The 17,052-nt window shown below is 38.0% G+C and overlaps 1 protein-coding gene across 4 annotated transcripts in view; it reads left to right on the forward strand.

Annotated features, from left to right (window-relative positions):
* Positions 1-17,009, forward strand: part of PTCHD4 (patched domain containing 4) — a 184,858-nt gene extending 167,849 nt beyond the window's left edge. For all 4 annotated transcript variants that reach the window (XM_036109319.2, XM_036109387.2, XM_036109240.2 and 1 more), the window contains one exon: positions 12,749-17,009. In XM_036109319.2, coding sequence (XP_035965212.1) covers positions 12,749-14,382 — 1,634 coding nt within the window. In that variant the 3' untranslated portion in view covers positions 14,383-17,009. The remainder of the gene's footprint in view (positions 1-12,748) is intronic.
* Positions 17,010-17,052: the final 43 nt, after the last annotated feature.

Genomic DNA, 17,052 nt, shown 5'->3' on the forward strand with positions numbered 1-17,052 from the left:
CTGGGCCCTGAATTATTGTCAGTTATTTATAAGTGAAAGTATTCTGGAAACAATAATGTGGATTTGGGTGGGGTTTTTTTTATTTTTATAATTGCTAAAATAGCCTTCGAGTTTTCATACATCTCCATGTGCTAAAAACCTTCAAATTGTCTCCCTGAACTTTCTAATGGTCACAGAACCAAAAATCATCCTTCCCTAGAGTCCAGTTGGTTGTTTTATAGTCATAGCAATCTGGGAGGGTTTCATTTGTTTCTTATTGTTTCTTGATGAATCTTTGCCTAATGGAAATGGGCAGGACAAAGTCCATAGGGATTATGATGATGGAAAGGAGTAAGATTTATCACAAGAGGTCAATAAGAGTTTCCTACAATTTTCAATCACTGAAGCTGTATTTAGTGGCCTGGCATGTTGTCATGATTCATTGTCATTTCTATTTATAACTTCAAGAATGAAACAGAGCCATGTGCTGTAGTATACGAACACATAGCCTAAGCCCCAAATGAACGTTCACCCATACATGAAAAATGCTGGCTAATATTTACCAAGTGTTTAATATGTGCCAAGGACTATGGTAAACATTTTATGTGGGTTATTTAATTTATTATTTTAGCAACACTGCCAGGCAAGTGCTTGCATTCTCTGTTCTGCATGTGAGGAAACCAACATGGAGAGTATCCATGAAGGGATCCACTTAGGGAGTAATACAACTGAAGTTTGAACCTGGGCATGAAGACAAGAACCTGTACTCAGGAGGCCCTCTACCAGGCTACTATCCACACCACCCACTGTCCTCTATCCCCTGCCTTTGTGAATTAACACCTTAACAAGAAAATGTTATGACAAGAATCAGAAAAGATATAACTCTTGTTTATAAATGTATGCTATGATAAAGCTGAGCTAAACTGTGGACCACTAAAAGTGGAAAAGGGACTAGCAAATATGGTGAGAAGCAGGCCTTCTCAACTGAAAAGGAAGTCTGTATTCATCAGGGATACTAAAATAACACCAGTCCTGTCACTTCGAGGACCTTCTGGAAATGGTCTTCTTGCCCTCCGGACTGATGGAACTGAGCCATCCCAGCATCTCTGCCGTGTTCTCCTGGAGGTGATTGTGGTTTCCTCTGTGAGTCACAGAAACACACAGGGGCTGGAAAGCTCCCTTTGAGTTTCCCTCCTGCTAAAGGAGAGCAACTCTATTAGCTTATTCTGAATAAGAACACTCACGTAAGGAAAGTCACAATTAGTTGAATCCAGTTAACTAAAACCCTTTATTAATCAGGATTTTTCCACAATTAACTTCTAAGGACCAAAAAAAAAGGCAAATTTCAAAATAAGAATCAGAGAAGAAAACTTGTAAACATTTCTCTAGGCCTGGTATACATTCATCCAAACTCCCACACTTCTACAACTATATAATACTATTCAATAATAGCTAGCATTTGCGGGAGCACTCACTGTGCGCCAGATATTTGTACTAAGGGATCCATGTGTCTGTTTTTCCTTTAACATGGCAATCCTTTGAAGCAAATACTGTTATTCTCCCTATTTTACAGATTGCCAAATCCAGCCACGGAGTTCATTTGCTCAAGGTCATACACTTAATTGATGGTAGTGAGGAAGCGTAAGCCCACAGAATGCAAAACTTAACCAATATGCCATATTGCCTCCTGATTTTCTGTGCATAATATAACGATGACTCAGAAGAATATTATTCAATAAATAATAATAGCTCATTCATTGAGTGCTTCCTGTATGCCAGGCACTGCTGTAGGCACATTGTAACTATTATCTCATTTAATATTCACATTAACCCCTTAAAATAGGTACCATTTTTACCCCCATTTTTTAGGAAAGTGAGGCACATAGTGGTTAAAATAATTCATTTTCTCCACATCACACATCACACAGTTATAGAGCCAGAACAAGAACCAAAATGTGTTACTCCAGAGTACATCCTTTTATTTATTTATTTATTTTTAAAGATTTTGTTTATTTATTTGACAGAGAGAGAGACATAGCGAGAGAGGGAACATAAGCAGGGCAAGTGGGAGAGGGAGAAGCAGGTTTCCCGCGGAGCAGGGAGCCCGATGTGGGGCTCAATCCCAGGACCCTGGGATCATGACCTGAGCCGAAGGCAGATGTTCAACGACTGAGCCACCCAGGTGCCACCAGAGTACATCCTTTTAATTGCTACACTTTTTGCTTTTTCTTCTTCCCTTCTTCCTTTCTTCTTTTCTTCCTTCCGGACAGGACACAGAAGAGGAATATAAGTCTAATGCATTTTAGAAAGATCTCCAATAAAGTTAATCAACCAATAAAAGTTGATTCAGAAAGGAAGTTCTGGTTGATTAATTTAATGACTATTCAAATGATTTAATTCCTGAGCTTTCTGGTTAATTGAGTTTCCACTGGCTTTAGGCCATTCTGTTCAGAGAGAAATTCCAGCCCATGGGATGTTTTTATTTCATCTTCATTGGTAAAAAGGCAGCAAAACACTCAAGGATGCTCCCAGAAAACTTACCCTCTGAAGCATTATCAAGCATTCATGCTACAACTTTGAAGATTTCTTTTGAACAATATTTATTAGGAAACTAAAACTATGCAAAATTTAACTTTGCTAAGTAAGATTACTTCCATTTCACACGTGTTTCCCAGTGATTGAATCAGACATTTTAAAAGTATTCTCCAGATCTCGGTGTTACAGAAATCTTAATTTATCATTACTTTTACTCTTTATAGGATAGAAGATCCCCAAAGCTTGTAATTAATGAACTGCTAAATTCAGGCATGTGGACGTGATGTAGTTTTCAAGTGCGACAAATGGGAATTATCAAACTTCAGAAGGATGACATTCCACCATATTTTCCTAATGGGAGGCACTTGGGAAATGTCCTTCAAATGAATTAATTCTTCTAATTCTTGTTCTTTAAATGTCTTTACCTCAATAAACACCGTATCTTAATTTTCATTCATTCCTACAAATTTTTGTTATTTATTATTTTCTTCTTTTATATGATCCCTTATTCTAGGTCTTGATTTTTTTAAGCATAAGCTCGTGCTTAGTTTATAAACTGCAAATCCACTTCTTGCATCAATTTTAAGATTTTCAGCCTGATCACCCATTCTTCCATTAATTGCTCTTTTTTGCTTCAAAAAATGACTTCTTCATTCCACATGGCTCCTCCTCACTTTCCCTATGTTAATATCTATGTTATCTTCCTCTCAGAACATCTTCCCACTTCTCATATGGCCAACTGGCACCTTTTCTCTTTTTCCACTGATAAAGCAACCAAGATATTTCTTCCACCTGGAGGCCATCCCTTTGTTTGGAAATGCAAGTCTGCGGGGCTTAAGTCTGACTCAGTGCTCCCGCTCTAACTCCTATAACAACAAAAGTTTTAATTTCTTTTGTTTTCCAAAAATACTTATTTATATTAAAATGCCACTGCCCTCCAGCCAAAGACCACCAGGAATACTACTATAGTTGAACAAATTTGGGTTAATTGACTCATTACATTGAGGAAGAACACACACCATTGGGGACCATGGAGCAATATAGGACTAAGGTATTAGAATGGATTTATATGATTTTTGCAAGTGTTAGGTGGTTTGCAAGAGAGTTCAAAGCAGCATGGCTGGTTACTGTCAAGAAGAGAGGATAATTCAATGATCAGTTATCTTAATAATTTTTATACCTAGAAGGCCAGAACACCAGACTTAAGACCAGGAGATCAAGACTAAACTGTGATTGGTAAAGAAATGGCAATCACTCCTACCGTTCTTGATATCAGAGAATGTTTGGTTCATTTTATGTTTTGTTGTGTTTCACTTATATTCAGTCATAATTATGGAATGGTCTTCTTTTGTCTCAATACATCCCGGTCACAGACTGGTCTTCCATGATGAGTTCTGCCAGACTGCCTGGGGTCAACAGGATAGCACTAAGCCCAGCTGTGGGTGCCAGACCAGCTCCTGGCAATACCCGAGGCCAACCTGACAGCACCCAACTGTCAGGGCTGCTTTTCTAAAAACAATGTTTATTCATTTCAGAGAACCTGAAAGACGTGAAAAGCATTGAGAAAAAAACAAATAGCTTGCTCATAGTATTTTTTTCCCCTGAATGGGAATACCAGAGAAAGGGAGAGGACAGGAAAGCAGGCCACCATATGTGTGCTGGCCCTGCAGGGATGTTTCATCTTTTGGCAGCACTGAGGCTCCGCAGCAAGGAAATCTAAAAAGAGAGCACTGGGGATCCCCCTCAAAAGTCAACTCAGCTGTGGCAGTAAAGATAGCGGTAAACAACCTGCGTTTAGAAGGTGGCATTCCAAGTCAAATGATTTGGAATGTTCTGGATGCAAACATCCTGCAGTTGCCCAGCACTGAATTTTTCCATTCAATATAGCACCTACTGTGTGCCAAACACATATGTTAAGTTATCTAAAACTCATAACAATCCTATAAGGTAGGCCCCATTGTCATCTCATTGCATAGATGAGGAAACTGAAAGGTGGAATGTTTAAAAAAAATAATCTTCTCAAGGTCACAGAGCTAGGAAGAAAGAAACCTGGGATTTAAACTCAAGCAATCTGGGGGCGCCTGGGTGGCTCAGTTGGTTAAACATCTGACTCTTGATTTTGGCTCAGGTCATGATCTCAGGGTCCTGGATTTGAGCCCCATGTCAGGCTCTGTGCTTAGCCGTTCAGTGGAGAGTCTGCTTCGGGATTCTCTCTGTCCCTCTGCCCCTCCACCCGCTCCCCCGCACTCACTCTCACTCTCTCTTTTTCTCAAATAAATATATAAATCTTTAAAGAAATAAACAAATAAACTCAAGCAATCTGGCTCTGGGGATGTGCTACTAACCACAATATCAAATCATGTTACTTACCTAGTTTTGCCCACTTTGAGTATTAAAGCCTTAGCTGCAATAGTCACCAGGTTTTAGAACATACATGTGTATATGAGGAAACACACATACATACTAGATTTTTTAATTTAACTTCATGCAGAACTACAAAATAAATTAGCAAAAATGATGGAATACAACTCTGGAGTGAAACTATCTGCCATTTTCTATACATTAAGATATGTATAAAATACACAACGTCACTGAAAACCATACAATGAGAATCTGATACTAAATTCCATTTTTTTCTTCTTAGGGACTTAATGAAATCCTCTAACCTCCTGCTAAGTGCTGAGAGATGAGTGTCTGTTCAGATTCATTCTGAATTCCTCTTTTCATTGCAATATGCCGCCTCTTTACCCTGTGGTTGAGCCTCCTTCATTCTGTACTGGGATGGGAAAGTTTCAAGAGAAGTCCCTTCCTGCTTAAGGGTGATATGAAGCTAGACCCTCCCCTCATTGCACAATACCATCACAGTTTCAGGTAAAACCATCCAACATGCCTCTGGCAATAGTGGCTTAGAAATTCCTGTTGAATAACTACCTACCCTATGTCTTTGAAGCTCTATGGGTATCAAAAGGCAAAAGCCTTGGCCATTTTTATGAATAGAGCTTGATAATCACCTATTTATTCTAGATGAGAGTTGATTAAAAGTAGTTAGTCTACAAATACACACTGATCACCACCTCTAGGTGAGACACCATGGGGATGGGTATTAAAGAGGGCACGTTCTGCATGGAGCACTGGGTGTTATGCACAAACAATGAATCATGGAACACTACATCAAAAACTAATGATGTAATGTATGGGGATTAACATAACAATAAAAAATTTAAAAAATCTATCTCTTGGGTAGAAGGGGTACCCTGTAGATTCATTTCTATCCTGCCAAATAACAATTTAGAACAAGCTTTTTAATTTCATATTCCATTCCTCACAGACATTTATAATGCTGAACCAGCCAAATTAATTAATTATATGCTAATTTTACAATTGAACATCACTGATATCTATCACCAGCTCTGCCATAGAATCACTGGGTAACACTCAGGAAATGCCCTTCTCAGTAAAATGAGGCAAATTCTATGTCACAGACTCTTAATGCTGAATATAGAGCTGTTAGTAATAATCATTGCAAGAACACCTAAAAATACCTTTAAGACTAGACACAGATCACAACCAATTCAATTTCACAAACATTTATTGAGCACCAATAAGTGTCAAATAATTGAAATACAAAAATGGAAATGACAGTGCCTACCCTAGACAGTGAGGACCTTACAGACTTACATAAAAAACATCACACCAATGGATAATTTTAGTAGTGGGTAGTAGTAAGCGCTACCATATGTGTTGGAACACAGAGAGGCTTCTAAGCAGCTGAGTTAGGGATGAAGAGGGCAAGCAGAAGGTATTAGAGATGAGATCATCTTGGAGTGGTATCTTTAAAATAGAAGCAGGAACAGCCAACTAAACAGAAGGAACAATGGATAAGGATCCCGTATAATGCTGAACAAGTGAACGGTAACTCAAAATGTTGATTCAATATCCAGATTTTGTTGTTGTTGTTGTTGTTGTTGTTGGTAGCTGCTTTACTGGTTCAGTTGACTGAATTTTATTTTTTTATTCGTTCTTCATTCATTTGATTGGTATGGGTAAGTCACATAGCCTAAGAGCCCGATAGAAAATCAAAATACTCTTCCACCTGAGCTCAAGGGTGATTTCCACAAACACAATTAATGAAAGCATAGCTAACCAAAGCGGAAATAAATGCTCAGAGAAAGTAAAAAGATTTCTCCAGAGCAGGTCGTAAGAAGGAATATTATTTTTACCTTTATTTCTTATGTCACTGAAACAGGAGATGTCAAGCTTTCATGATCTGCTGAAGTCTTGACATATTCAAGTATAAAGGGAGGTTCACTAGTACATCTTCTCAAGGCAAATGAAGAGAATTCTAATTCAGCTGATTAGAAAGAATTAGAAGCCCACAGATGGTGTTTATTAGAGCAATATATCAAGAGAAGCCCAGTAGGGAGTACTAATTGAATCAGTAACAATTAGGTCTGATTTGATTTAATCCTTGTTAAATGTATTTTTTTTTTTTTTTTTTGAATTCTGGTTTGGGAGAGATTGGGTTTTGGATTAAAATGGCAACTGTAAAATTTATATTCCATTCACAGATGAACAACATCACTTTGAAGGAAGTCACTCTAGGCCTAACCATGTCACCAGAATTTTCCTACAGCACCGTAGGTGCAATCACAGTGTGAAGTTCACACTGGAATACAGGACTTTAGAGAAATGTTAAGTGTGGGAAGGAATCTGTTCTCAGAGATCTATCTTACTTTAGAAGTCCTCTTTAGTTGTTGTAAAGTGATTGCTTCAGAATCAAATGGAATTATAACCAGTTCTGAATATTATTCAGCTCATTTAGGACAGAAATCAGTTTTGTTTGATAACAAAAATACATGCTTTTAAATTTTAACCATTTAAGATTTTCCCACTGGTTGACCTGCAATGCCATGACCAAAAGAAGAATCCATATAATCTTCATTTTTTCCATATTTATCCATTGTAAATAATAGCACTTGTTAAATTATTGTTAAATAGAATATATTAGCCAGATGTCACATAAGTTTTGCTTGTTATTGAACAGTGCTTCCATTTGCTTTCATTTGGAAAAAGGTCTCCCAACATCCCTGAAGACTTTTAGAATATTCAGTACACACACATACCCACACAAATCTTTTAATTTTGATTCCATTCCCACATTGAATTTTTCTCCCAGTTCCAACTCTGTCCAAAGCATTTTACTCCTAAGAGTTCCCTTTCTATTCCTTCATGAAACTTCGAGAAAGATTAGTTATCCAATAATGTCCCAGTTGAGCCATTTATTATGGCATTCTAATATAGTTTGCAAATATATATTAATATAATGGAAGGAAATCATGATCAAAGTTTGGCAGTCATCTTCTGGAATATTAAATGCATATTTCCAAGAAGAAGAATGTAGCAGGAGGGGAAGAATGAAGGGGGGGAAATCGGAGTGGGAGAAGAACCATGAGAGACGATGGACTCTGAAAAACAAACTGAGGGTTCTAGAGGGGAGGGGGGTGGGAGGATGGGTTAGCCTGGTGATGGATATTGAGGAGGGCACGTTCTGCATGGAGCACTGGGTGTTATGCACAAACAATGAATCATGGAACACTATATCTAAAACTAATGATGTAATGTATGGGGATTAACATAACAATAAAAAATTTAAAAAACAAAAAATAAATAAATAAATAAATAAAATAAATGGGAATAAATAAATAAATAAATAAATGCATATTTCCAACAATGGCCTAACCTGCTACACCAAACAAGCTAATCTCTGCTCAGAGAAAAAATATCAATTATAAATATGAAAGCCACAACTACCTCCTCTTAATTTACAGATAAATTTATGCCTTAATTCATGTTATTCCATCAGTCTAGACTGCATCATCCCCTGCGTATAGGAAACTTGTAGCACTTTCCCTGATCCCTCAGAAAGAACTAGGTGTCTTTTCACAGTCCGTACCATTCATCTCTACTTAGAAAGAATGCAATTATTCTTTATATATCAGTTAACTGCTGACATATATGTGTCTCACCAGTCAGCAATTTGAACAGAGTTGTTCATAAGACAAACTGAGGCCTTAGGTAAGGATTAAGGATTTTGGTAGAAATGGGACAGAAGCAAAGAACTGTCAGGACCAAGGAGAGAATATAATGGAATCAGTTCAGGTCATTGTTGAGTGGGACAAGTCACACTCATACGTGTTCTATAATCATCCTCTAAGATGGTGGGTCACTTCCTTTTGGGTGAATACCAATGTCTTGATTTCAGGTGTCTTGTCTGAATTGGAATAGGACCCTCAGTAATGGTGAAAAAGAGTGCATATACCCTTCTAAAAAGGTATGGTAGAGAGTTAGGGCTTTTTTCAAGTGAGCAGATATTAAAAACATGGTATCAGCCTCAGAATGGAAGCCAAAGTAAAAAGCAAGAAACCTAGAGAGAAAATACTGCAGAGGTTAGAAAGCAGGTTCTCCGTGGTTGATGAGAGCCAACTGACCAGCCGCAAGAGAAATCCCAAATTCTAATATCTCCTTACAGGAGCTCTGTTTCATGAAATAATTAAGTAGTTACCAATCTGGATGGATGGATGGATGGATGGGTGGATGGATGGATGGATGGATAAGTTTAATACATACATACAAAATTGAAAGAAAAACACAAAATTGTTAACAGCAATTATCTGTGTTGTAGGACTATGAAATAATTTTTCACCATTATTTTTTCCATCTTTCCAAAATTTTTGATGTAAATATGTCCTGTTGGTATAGCCAGAAAAAGGTGATTCAAATATGTGTGTATGTGTGCACATGCATGCTATCTTTTTTTCTTTTGACTACACCAGTAATTCTCAACTGGGGGCAATTTATCCCACAGTCAGCATTTGGCAATGTCTGGAGACATACATATTTGGTAGTCACAACTGTGGAGCGTGCTACTGGCATCCAGTTAGTAGAAGACAGGAACACTTGTGAACACCCTATGGGACTGCTTCTAAAATTCGTATGTATTAGAAGCTATAATCTCTGTCTCAGAATTACCCAAGTAAAAATGCCCTTCTGGTCTGACAGATATTGGAAAATATTGTGTTTCTTGTTTACCTTTATGTTTTTTATGTTGACTAGTATGGGTCCTTGTGTATAACAAATCAAAATACATATTTGTGTTGAATTAAAAGTGTATAACTTCTGGAGATATAAAAATGCATAATAAATTTTAGAAAAAGTAATTAAAAGATACATTTTTTCAACCCATCTAGAATCAAGAATTGATTGAATTCAATTAGAGATTAGTGGGCATCTTCTGGGCATCTAGCACTTTGCCAGATGTTCTGCAGAGTATAAGAGTAACATAAAATGTATTCCCTGACCTTGAAGAATTTGCAATCTAACCAAAGAAATAGAACATATCCTAAGAAAACCATTTTGTTCCAGAGCAAAAGAGCACATGGTTGTGTGCCAAAATGAGTAACTAATTAGTGCAGTAAGACCTTAGGAACAGAAAAAAAAATCAATATGTCTGGAATTGTCAGAGATGGCTTCCCGGCAAATTAGAGAATTGAGCTGACGCTTAACACACGGATGGACAGAATTTCCATGTGACCAGCAATGAGAAGAAGGTATTGTAAGGCAGAGAAAATAGCGTGAATAAAACTAAGAAGATAACACTGATCATGGGCAGGTTCATGGGGAGAGGAAAGACCACCGTTGATGCAGCAGGTAATAGATCTGAACTGCTAGGAATTAGCTAGATTATGGTGAGAATCAAATGAGTGAGTATCTGTAGGAATGGACTGTAAAATATCTAAACCTATGAATGGGATAAAATATGCCCTCTCCAAAGTTTGGAAATTATGTGTTCAGTCTTCATCACACTTAGAGTGGTTATTTAACCTCATACAGTTTAGCATCAACTTCCCACACAGACCTTTGTACTATATAAAGCAACAATCTGGCCTACATAGTGTACCTACTATTCCATAAAAGTGACCATTAGCAAAGGAAAGCCAAATTTAGCTGCAGCCCCACATAGCCTTTTCCCTCCTTATGACTACAAAGACAGCAAGAGTCCTCATTTCAGAAGAGAAGTGCTCTAATTAAAGAATTATTTTAATTACTTCAGCTAATATCCTAATATGTTTTTGTCAAGGGAATGAAAGAACAAGTATTCTGTTTGGTCAAGGAGTCTTGCAGAAGATAAAAATGAAGAATTAATGTTAAGAATCATTAGACTCAAAAAAATAATCATTAGACTTAATACACATATATGTTGAGCTAGTAATTAAATGCAAGAAGTAATAGATCATTGCCTCCAAAACACACACACACACACACACACACACACAAAAAAACTTACCTTATACTTAAATGCAATTTGCCTAACCTTTTCTACTTGCTAGGATAAACATCTTTTCTGACTGGGGACTCAGAAGAGAGAACTTTGGAGACTCAATAGGCTTTATATTTAGGATAAGAAGAACTCCAATACAGTAACAATTAATAATTAATAAAAATTCCCATGATAGATGAACCCATGTATCTTTGAAGTCAAATATTAGCATTATATATATTTAAACTTCATAAAAAAAGGTTTCAGTAATGTTAACTCACCTACAAAACTTTGTTGGTTAGGAATAGGTTCAGCTGCATGTAATAACCTTACTTACAGTGGCTTAGACAAATGGAGATTTGGCTCTCTTTAAAGAGACTTAGAGAGGATGATAGACCGTGGCTCTTATTGGTGGCTCCATGATGCCATTTAGGGCAAAGTTCCTTCTGGTTTTCAAATAAGCATCCTTAGGTGACTATCAGTTACATTACCCAGAAATATGTCACATGAGCCACCTCTAGTTGAAAGGTAGGCTGAGAAATAGTTTTTAATTGTGCCCATTGCAGTCCCAAATAAAAGTAACAAAGAAGGGGGAAAATTATGTAGGTCAATTAGCAACCCTATCAACATCACAAAATCAGTGATTATAATAAGACCCCAGCCATTATAATGTGTTTGTTAAAGCATTACTGAGTGAATTGCTCCAATATCTAGGTGCCACACGAAGTCCATTTTCCAAGTTTTCTTGAACTAGGTCATTTTGTGCCTTTAAGCTACATTTTTTTCTAATGGGTTTCTTGGAGAAGAGCCCAAACAGCTTGTATCCATTCATAGAAAAGGTTTGTGTGTAGTATTGCTTTGCCTACAAGGGCAAGAGTGATCTATGAAGATTTTCACTCAGTTAGAAAGTTACCAATTGATACATTGTGGATGGTAATTGACAGAGCTAATTCAGGGAAGTGAAAAGAGGGAAATTGAAGATAATGGAATAATACCTTTACTTTCCCAGCTGCTTTCTGCTTTTGCTGATAAGGAAGCAAGTGGTAGTATCTTAAAAGCTGTTAAGTTCCTGGGGCAGGGGGAAAGGTTCAGTATCTAACTGTATCTGGTACATAGCAGGTGCTCAAGTAATATTTGTTGAATGAAGCTTTTGCTTATTTACCCTTATTAAAGAGTGCACAGAAGTTGATTAAAAAGAACCATTCCCCATCCACTTTTATGATGCAAATGTTAGTCAGCATCCGTACTGTGTGAATAAAAGCTCTGTGAGGAGCCCAAAGAAAATGCTTGCTGTGATCTCTCACCCTGAAGGTTTTGCCCGGTCTTTTATGTGACCTGGCGGATTTTTTTCAACTCACATCCAATGTTAATTAATCATATCTATAGGAATTGGTTTCTAAGCCACTTGGCTACCAAGTGGATTATTAACCTTCTAAAATCAATGTAAAGTGATTTTTAAGTGTTTAAAATCATCTTATGATTTTCTAAATCAGCATGTAAGTCAGCTTAAAATGGAGGTTCGGGACTATCAGTCAATGCCTCAGTTGATCAAGCACTCAACTGGTGTTGAGGGGCATTTGAAAATGCATGAATAACAGCCCCTACCATTTACAACTTATGACCCGCTTAGGGAGACAACGTGTGCAGGGGGAGAAAAAAAATCACACAATGTCAATTTTATTTATGACTTGTCGAATTAATAAGACAGACAACACAGATTTCGTTTTACCCAGAAGACCAATTAATTTGGACTTTGCTAAAGTGGACACACGGACTAAATATATCCCATTGTGTAACTCAAATTTTGAGACCCTGATAGGAGGATCATAGCATTTTGCAGATTGGAGTCTAAAGCACTGCTTAGCATAGATAATAGATAATAAAACGATTATTCTCTCTCTTTTTTTAAAAAACTAGGTCATGGAACTAAAGGAGTGTTTGAGCTTCTGTCTGGATGGCGAAGAACAAGAGAGAATTTGCCCTTCAAAGACAGGGTAGCAGATGCCTATTCTGATGTGATGGTCACCTATACCATGACCAGCTCCTTGTACTTCATTACGTTTGGCATGGGTGCCAGCCCATTCACAAACATAGAGGCTGTGAAGGTCTTCTGTCAGAACATGTGTGTCTCCATTCTGTTGAACTACTTCTACGTTTTCTCATTCTTTGGCTCCTGTCTGGTCTTCGCGGGCCAACTGGAGCAAAACCGCTACCACAGCATCTTCTGCTGTAAGATCCCCTCTGCGGAATACCTGGACCGCAAACCTGTGTGGTTCCAGACCGTGATGAGTGATGGGCATCAACAGACATCCCATCACGAGACGAACCCCTACCAGCACCATTTTATTCAGCACTTCCTCCGTGAACATTACAATGAATGGATTACCAATATCTACGTGAAGCCATTTGTTGTCATCCTCTATCTCATCTATGCCTCCTTCTCCTTCATGGGGTGCTTGCAGATCAGTGACAGAGCCAACATCATCAATCTACTAGCCAGTGACTCTCCAAGCATTTCCTATGCCATGGTTCAGCAGAAATATTTCAGCAACTACAGCCCAGTGATAGGATTCTACATCTACGAGCCCCTGGAGTACTGGAACAGCAGCGTCCAGGAGGATCTACGGAGACTCTGCAGTGGGTTCACTGCAGTGTCCTGGGTGGAGCAGTATTACCAGTTCCTGAAAGTTAGCAACATCAGTGCCAATAACAAGAGTGACTTTATCAGTGTCCTACAAAGTTCATTTTTAAAAAAGCCAGAATTCCAGCATTTTCGAAACGATATCATCTTCTCCAAGGCAGGGGATGAAAACAACATTATTGCTTCTCGCTTGTATCTGGTGGCCAGGACTAGCAGAGACAAGCAGAAGGAAGTCATAGAAGTGTTGGAAAAATTGAGGCCCCTGTCCCTATCAAAGAGCATCCGATTTATCGTGTTCAACCCCTCCTTTGTGTTCATGGATCATTATGGCTTGTCTGTCACGGTGCCTGTTCTGATTGCAGGCTTTGGTGTTCTCCTGGTGTTAATCCTGACTTTTTTCCTAGTGATCCACCCTCTGGGAAACTTCTGGCTAATTCTTAGTGTCACCTCAATTGAGCTGGGCGTTCTGGGCTTAATGACATTATGGAACGTCGACATGGATTGCATTTCTATCTTGTGCCTTATCTACACTTTAAATTTTGCCATTGACCACTGTGCACCACTGCTTTACACATTTGTATTAGCAACTGAGCACACCCGAACACAATGTATAAAAAGCTCCCTACAAGAGCATGGGACAGCCATTTTGCAAAATGTTACTTCTTTTCTTATTGGGTTGGTCCCCCTCCTATTTGTGCCTTCGAACCTGACCTTCACACTGTTCAAATGCTTGCTGCTCACTGGGGGTTGCACACTTCTGCACTGTTTTGTTATCTTACCTGTGTTCCTAACCTTCTTCCCCCCTTCCAAAAAGCACCACAAGAAAAAGAAACGTGCCAAACGAAAGGAGAGAGAGGAAATTGAATGCATAGAAATCCAAGAGAACCCTGATCATGTCACCACAGTCTGAAGGGTGTAGACAAATGGATTATTTTTCTTTTCCAGTATTGCACAACGATGCAGGGAGAGTAAAGCTCAGACCTCAGCTGCTTGGGCTGGCCAGGGATAACAAGGAAAGTCAGATCAAGAGTGAATTGTTCATGACACATCAAGGTGTCTGCTTCTTGGGGGGGGAGAGAGAATCAAAGAAGAGGGAAATGTTATTTGCAACCTTGTTCTCCACTAAAGATAAGTTTGTCGATGTGATCTTAGAGCTCTTCCAAGGAATGGACGAATCAATGGAGTGTTGAAAGCCAAAAGATCTAACCACTTTCAAAAATAAAATGCTTAAGAAAGAGGGAGAGGAAAGGAAAGGGGGCCTCTACATAGGGAAAGTGAGAGGAAATGTCAAAATTGCCATGACACTTTTCTTATCTGTGTTTCGAAAAGGTTGGTCAAAGGAAACCTATGCACTTGGGAAGTACATATTTAATCCCGTCTAAACCAAAGGACTTCCCAATCCATTTTATGTGTACATATATATGTATATATGCCAAATATACATATACTTAGATTTGTCTTTAGTGTACACTGATGTTTGTGTGGAAGACAGTGTCCATTTGCAGATGGGCTGACCTTTCTCTAGAAAGCCAAATCAGCCTTAGCTAAATATAGATGCGTTAACGGCAATTCAAAATCAACTCATGTTTCAGCATCAAGAGATGTGTGAGAAGCAAAATAAACAGAGATGTGAGTCCATTAGATTCTACATATAATGTCAGTCTTTGAGATTCTTGCTTTAGATGACCTAGCAAAAAACACAAAATGCATTTAAACCAATTATCACATGGACAAGGGTTAAAATTTCATGTTGGAGCTTAACAGTTGATAAGGCTTTTCATTGGCATTGAATGGTTCTCTATATTTGGGAAGGCTGATTTGGCTACTTTCAGAGAGCTTACCCACTGCAAATGAGCATTTTATACATATTGTCCAATACATGTGTGTATAAGGGTACACGTGTGTGTGTGTGCACGTGTGTGTGTGTGAGAGAGAGAGAGAGTTGGGGTATACCATAGTTATAGTGCTCTCATTTTAGATGATGAAAATATACTGCCATGGAATATAATTAACATAGGAGAAAGGAGATCTAACTAGGAAGCGTTTGTAGAACGAAACAATAAATGGATCATCACCATTCATCACGCGCCATCAACTGGTTCTTAGTGTAAGGAAAATATTCTAATTCTATAAAGTCTAGTGTGCTCCTTGCATTAATATTTGGCACATTGACCCAGGCCACGATCACTATAGTAGTGGTCACTCTAACTACTGCAATATTGTTTTGTAGCTTCTTGCAATATCATCGTTCTTGTTACCTGGAAAGTGCTCCTCAGTTGGCCCACCACCTAGGGTGTCTGTAGCTGTCCACAGGTGACATATTAACTGTAACTGCTGCTGAATGCTCTCTCAGAAAAAGTACTGAGGTAAATGTTTTCATTGAGTTAACGTTTAAAACTGCTCCCCAGCAGATAGACTTAGTCTGTTGGGTGCTTACTTGGATTAATGCTGTGTTTCCTGTCACAGAAAATTACTAGAAAATGCCTTTTCCCATGCCAAGCAGTAAAATAAGTTAATTTTCAGGTAGAACTGAACAAATGTCCAGTGATTCTAAAATCTTTTAGTAAGCTCTTTTACCTGGAAGAGAGCTACTATTTCCCACCAACTTTGGTTGTATATTTTAATTGAATTTAAAATATTAAAATCTGGGAAAACGAAAAAACCTCTTGGACTCTGTTAAGTTCAGAAAAGAGATACAAACCATACCATTCTGGTTGCAGTCTTTGGAAATGAAGTTGATAGATTAAGAAATGACAAAACAACAAAACTAGTGTACTTTTCCAAATAAAGAGTTTACCAGGATATTAAGGGAAAGAACGGTCTCTCTAAAATGAAAATCGTTTAACCAAATTTTATTTTATCAAATGAAGTTTGTTTTGTCCTACCTTGAGGTTACTGAGTTTCTATTAGAAATGATTCATGTCTTCGCAACTATGTTCGTATGGGCAGAGTATCAATTGATCAAGTATGGAAAATAATTGCGATAAACATATAGTTATTGTTCTCACATTATTTGTTAAATTCATGTCACAGATAACCCTAACCTGGATGACTCTGCTAGAATGAAATGGTATTTGACACTAGTAGACCTACAGATCATGATCTCATATCTGAAGTAGAAGTTTCTAAAGAGTTGGGTTTTGGGGAAAGGGAGGAGGATTCTTCTTTCATAGTTTACTCACCATTTGTGAAGATTTGTTTTACATCCCTTTCAAAAGATGGCGGTAATCAGCTGAGAAGTTCCATTAACTATTACTCCATTTCTTTCTGAGGTATGCCATTCTCCATTCATTTATCAAGTTTGAAAAAGCTTGCCTATTTGGGTCATTTTTTTTTCTTGATTACTTTAGACAATTCCACATACAAAGAAGATTGGCAGGCTGATTTATAAAGAAAGAATCAAGCATGCCAGTTGCCAAATACATATGAGGATGGTGGCATAGACTGCCAAGCCACCAGGGCAGTTCCAATACCATACTTCCATCTAGACAGTCTCTTTTTGGATGAGGGAAAACAGTTCTTTGTTAGGTTCTGACTTCAAGGACCAAAGTGAGTAAAATAAATGTGAATTTCCCATTGT

This window comes from Halichoerus grypus, chromosome 9, assembly GCF_964656455.1.
Source record: "Halichoerus grypus chromosome 9, mHalGry1.hap1.1, whole genome shotgun sequence".
NCBI lineage: Eukaryota > Metazoa > Chordata > Mammalia > Carnivora > Phocidae > Halichoerus > Halichoerus grypus.